The following is a 5,872-nucleotide window of genomic DNA, read 5'->3' as shown; positions in this document are numbered from 1 at the left end:
GCTGACTAAAGACACTCAGTATTGCTACTAAATAAAACCATTCAGTATTGATGCTGACTAAATACACTCAGTATTGCTGCTGACTAAATACACTCAGGATTGCTGCCGACTAAAGACATTCAGTATTGCTACTGACTAAAGACTCTGTGTATTGCGGCTGACTTAAGAATCTCAGTATTGCTGCTGACTTAAGAATCTCAGTATTGCTGCTGACTTAAGAATCTCAGTATTGCTGCTGACTTAAGAATCTCAGTATTGCTGCTGACTTAAGAATCTCAGTATTGCTGCTGACTTAAGAATCTCAGTATTGCTGCTGACTTAAGAATCTCAGTATTGCTGCTGACTTAAGAATCTCAGTATTGCTGCTGACTTAAGAATCTCAGTATTGCTGCTGACTTAAGAATCTCAGTATTGCTGCTGATTTAAGAATCTCAGTATTGCTGCTGACTAACGAAATCAAGGATTTGAGAATTGCAGATTCTTTTTCCTCACCTAAATGTTACAGTAAGGTAACAATGCTAGATATCACGATACGACAGAATCGTTTCGCTGTATACAGCTGTAATATTGGGTATCTGTCTACATGTGTCTTAACAAATTAAACACCTGGGAAAACACGGTATGTACTATTGTCTGGTGACAGGCGACCCTGCCAGTATACGTTTGGCCTGTCACAAATATATGTTGGATGCATTTAATGGGTATCAAGTGCCACAAGTACACTGTAGACTATACTCGAAGTAGAATCACACCAAGCCTCGCCAACTTACTTTTATATAAAAGGTAACTTTTGTATAAGTTATCTGATCCTTATGATCAAAAATAAAATCGACACGATGGCCTTCAGGGATTCAAATGGAAACATTCGAATGATATTAACAAAGAATACCCAATAATTTTTAAAGACAGTTCCAAAAATTAAATGCAAAATAAAAAAAAAGTGTCATTTAAGTTGATCAAGCTTGAAGTAAGCAAGCCATGTGCAGTTAAAATGGACGACATTACAGCTTTAATGTTAATCTGAACACGCACGGCTCAGAAAACCCTGAATTGTATACGGGGACGAAATAGACCCGGTGTAGTTTTATACACCACAATGATTGTGGACTTAGCGATTTATCAGATAGCGACTTCTGAAAAGGGTATAACTTGTAAACATGATCATACAGATTTTACGCTTTAGTGATCCAGGTGAGAAGGCGGAGCGTGGGCATGTTAGAGTGGTTATTTAGAATGTCAATCATTGTGTGTACCTTTATGTAAACTTACCTGGAACCGTAAGTTTTACCCTGTTATGATAACGACCAATTACGAACAGGTAGCTACTACAGGTAAGCACTGTGTCATAATCCAGTTGTACTATTTAAGTCAGGTGGGCTGTAGTAAAGATTTAGAATTACACCTGTATACGCAATAGAACGGTTGGATAAAGTTTAACTCTTACAGACCCGGCGGCTTATAAACGGGTATACTACCCTTGATATCAGAGACAGCAGGAGAGGATCATTCACTTCAATCTACTTCTTTCTAGTATTAACTAAGTTGTCAACTAAGAGGTCATTTATGACAATGGTCAAGACTTCTGGACAAGCGATGGAGGAACAGGACCATTACTACGCTTCTATCGACTTTTCAAACGCATGTCGTGAATTTTACATGGACAGACAGCGAGTGACAAAAAGTTTCAAGGAAGAAATGGGGAAACAAAAGACAGAGGAAAAAAAGGACAAGCCAAAGTGTTTTATGGATTCAGCAATGGATAAATTAAGACGAGAGATGGTAAGTTCTTGTAATTTCTCTTATAAACCAATCACTCCATTTTTCTCATAAGTTCAACTTAAATTGTTTTCACAAAATGAAATTTAAAACACTAGATTGATATTGCTTGGGAAAACAGTATAATACCGTTAACACTTGTGTTTACTCGCAGTAAGCTTTAACATTTTCTTCTGTTTATATTAATGTCAATTCTCTATTTCTTTCTAGGCTGGACTTATGGACCAGGATTTGTCTCTGATGAAACAGCTATTGACTCTTAACGAAACAATAGAGGAAATCAAATTCAAACGACGTCATGGGGGTGCCAAGGACCTAGGTGCCAGCTCGTGTGAAATCAGCGATATTTCAACCACACACGTGTCCTCTTCAATATCACTACCAGGCATCGTTATCTCAAAGTGTGATTCGAACACTACCACAGACTTTTCCGCGCCCCAGCCTCAGCACCCAGTTAATTCTAGTCTCTTACACGCCAACTGGAAATCATGTGACTTGAGTGCCCAGTATGGTCAAGTTTTCGCGAGTGACTCCGGATATGACGAAACCTATTCCACGGAAGAGTCTGGTTCGGATGAGGAAACAACAGTTTGATAGCCTTAGCAAAGCACATCGTATCATTTCATGTCATATGGGAAATTGATATATCATATTATATCTTTCTCAAACCAGCATCACCTCTGCAATAATGCTATGAACTATAGCTACGAACTGCCAAAACCGCTACAGGATTCGTCGGATGTATTCGTGTGGATATATCGGTTTGTGAGTGTTATCGAATATGGGAAAAAACAGTTAGAATGACCATCGACCAGCAGTGGGGTATCTGGACAAACCTGCACTGACCAGCGGTAATTAGTGACCGGAGACGTGTCAGACGAAAGCTTGACCATCAGACGCTAATGTCGACGACACTGAGCGAATTACGCCGTCATTGAATGGTAAGTTAATACTTTCATAATGAAGTGTTAAAGATTAAACACTTAACAAAAGTGACGATGTGTGCTTTTGCACTGATTAACGGATTAAACTGTCTCTAAGTAGAATAATTATGGTAGATAGACCTATGTTACAACATTCCCCGGGGTCAGCATTGTGATTAATTCGGTAATTATTGTCGATTTCGAGTTTTTGATGGTTGTAACATGTATATGAAGCATGTCCTTACTTATATTTCATATTGTATTTTTCAGAAAGTACAGAAAACTGACGAGAACCGAAACCAGTCTAAGCTGATGGAAACCACGTGAAAACGGGATTTAGGCCAGCACGAGAAGCAGAGTAGACATTAGTACGGGAATGAAGTGACCAATCACTACACATCTGCCGGTTACAGTCGTTCCCTGATTGGACGAATACACTTTTGCCACTGGAACAAAATTGTGTCATCAATTCGACTGGAGATACCAGTTTTATTACGCCGTAGAAATCCAACTGCAATGACACTGACACTTCAAAACTTGAATGCAACAAATGAATGAACAAGAACTGTGACTTTTACCGTGAAGCCGGATAATTTAGAAAGTTTACGTGATCAAATACTCGTAGCAATCCTGCCAAAATAATTCATTTGAAGTGCGCAGTACATTTTCATTTTGTTTAAATAGTATGTTATTATATACAATGTTATACAATCTAGTCTGTTTTATAAAGTATTAAATTTTAATACATAATTCGAATAATGTTGTTGTTTTACTTCGTATATATCAGATTCTTTTGCAAAGCTGATGACATACACAATCGCTATACCGGACGATATTTCACACACCTGTGAATACAGCGAGAAATACCTCTAAAGGTTATACTTTACCTGCTATAGATGTTGACTTAAATAAGATCTGAAAATAGGACACAAAACTTCGTTATCTCGAAGTGACTCTTCATTAGTAAAAGTGAGCCGACGTACTGTACTTGAGGAATCGGAAACCTCCGGCACTTTCCGTAAATAAGGAAGTGCCGCCGGTGTCCAATGAGTACTATAGTAAACGGAATGGAGCGTTAACCCAAACACACAGCTGACTTAGATCGATCCAGATGAAGATTACTAGAAATAAAAAGATTAACTACAGACCAATCGATCTGACTTCAACTTAAACATTATGTTTCAATTTTCAATGTGATATTTCATATTGACTTTGTAAGTGTCCCTAACCACAATGTTTAAGAACGGGGATCAGCGTAGATGAACTGGGCCCTGTTCGTTTATGCGGAACAACCGGTTTGTCTGTTTTTAAATGTAACAATTTTGGGTATTAATCCTGGTGCACCTGTAAATATTTATGCAGGACGTGCAAGGCTTTGTCAAGACTCGCATGAAAGCAGCATCAGATTACTAGGTCCGACATTATTCAATAAACGAAAAACTTGGGTCCGACCGGTTGAACCGTTTAAACGAAAACGGCCCCTCACACCCATGTGATTGAAAATTGGTAATTGAAACAGTATACCAAAAATAAATGACACTGCATCATACTGCTGTTTCGTCCTTCTAGTACTCACCGGCGATGCTAGCTAGGGGTAAAAATAGTTCGGAAATCCAAATCGTCTAAACTAGTTTTGAAACAGTGGGGCAGGTGCGTAAAACATAGAAACATGCGTTTTCGTAGATAATTTGTACACATTTCAACATCCGGCATGGTCATGTTGTATACAATTAGAATCCCAACCTGTTACCCGTGTTAACCTATAGAATCTATATGAAAAGAAGACGTGCCTTAGAGACATGCCGACAAACGAATGCTAACTCACTATTTCAAGTGCATTCCAGTTGATTAAATATTTTAAGCTTGTGAACGATTTTCACATTTTTCTTCCTTTATTTTACTTTTATTCTCAAGTTGTTAGATGAAAACACATGTCATGTAAGTGCAATACAAATCTTATGTGATAAAGATGCGTATAGAAGTGTTTACGATGAATTTGACGCCTGGGCGAGGTTTCGAGTATGTGAATTACTCATGTAGATAGTTTCGAATTCGATTTACATTTCCCTGAGAAAATTGGAACATTTAAGCAATGTGAAATGAGAAGTAAAGTGATTGGTTCGGTATAACAATCATTAACTCTCAGAATCAGAAAAACATGTACAGTATCTAGTAAGACATCTAGAGCCTAACAACTAAGGGGAGACAACCGTAACTCGTTTGAACACGATAACAGGGCGTGTGCCTTGCCAAGTACTGGTAAGTTGATAGCCTCACTAAGTTTTCTTGCCACTGTTAATTAAACAACAACAGTGTGGTGTTCAAATATACTGATACAGATACCCTTCCATCACGATTTTATGGCTGTTCAAAGCCTAGCTAGCTTTTATTATTGAATACAAAAAAAAAGTGTTTTCTTCCGGGTAATGGATTTCACAACGAAAAAATCCCAAGATTATCAAATGCAGACGATTTCCTAACTTGTATTTTATATAATGGTTCTAGGACTGTGATACAAAATCCATTGTCAACTGATATAGATGCATATGCTCAAAAAGGTCTCCATACGATATATCGGGAAAACGAAACAAAGAAATTAAGTACAGAACATCTCTTTTGTATATTTTGGAATTTCCGTCTGTGTTATCTCTTCTCTTGTAACCCCATTTGTGGAACATGCGTCATATATGAATCATAACCAACTTTAAATAACTGAGATGGGATACAAAAATACCGGTGAAAGATATATTATAACTCGTCTGAGGTTGAACAATTCATATACTTATTTGATATATTGATAACAGGCAGATGGCCTATTCAGAGCACGGCAGTTAACACATTTAAGGACCATAGCTGTCCCACTGCACTGTGGATTTTCCGATAAACAATAACCCCACCCCCTTAACTTCCGCATGGATATATATACACGTAACAGTTGATCCAAGACATTCTGTTGACCAGTTGGTATATCAATCTGAACTCCAGGGTTCGAATCCTGGTCTAGAATTATTTCAATTAAGCACATTGTTGTTGTTTATATTTTGTTTATTTCGTCTTTATCATATTTCATACAAAAAAACAAACCGTAACGTATGATTTTCTTTTTAAAAATGATGTATCAAAGTTGTAGACATGCCGGGAAAAACCCAGTTTCCAACACTAAGTGACAGTAT

The 5,872-nt window shown here is 37.6% G+C and overlaps 1 protein-coding gene across 1 annotated transcript; it reads left to right on the top strand.

Annotated features, from left to right (window-relative positions):
• Nucleotides 1-1,339: 1,339 nt before the first annotated feature.
• On the top strand, nt 1,340-3,455 carry LOC110466625. Its single transcript, XM_021523233.1, has 3 exons — nt 1,340-1,779; nt 1,987-2,717; nt 2,970-3,455. Exons 1-2 carry the CDS (start codon nt 1,564-1,566, stop codon nt 2,368-2,370), a joined length of 600 nt encoding a protein of 199 aa, XP_021378908.1. The 5' UTR covers nt 1,340-1,563; the 3' UTR covers nt 2,371-2,717; nt 2,970-3,455.
• Nucleotides 3,456-5,872: the final 2,417 nt, after the last annotated feature.

The sequence above is a fragment of the Mizuhopecten yessoensis genome, unplaced genomic scaffold (assembly GCF_002113885.1).
Source record: "Mizuhopecten yessoensis strain PY_sf001 unplaced genomic scaffold, ASM211388v2 scaffold11139, whole genome shotgun sequence".
NCBI classification, from domain to species: Eukaryota; Metazoa; Mollusca; class Bivalvia; order Pectinida; family Pectinidae; genus Mizuhopecten; species Mizuhopecten yessoensis.
The sequence above is the reverse complement of the archived record's forward strand: the minus strand, read 5'-3'. Positions and strand labels throughout refer to the sequence as shown.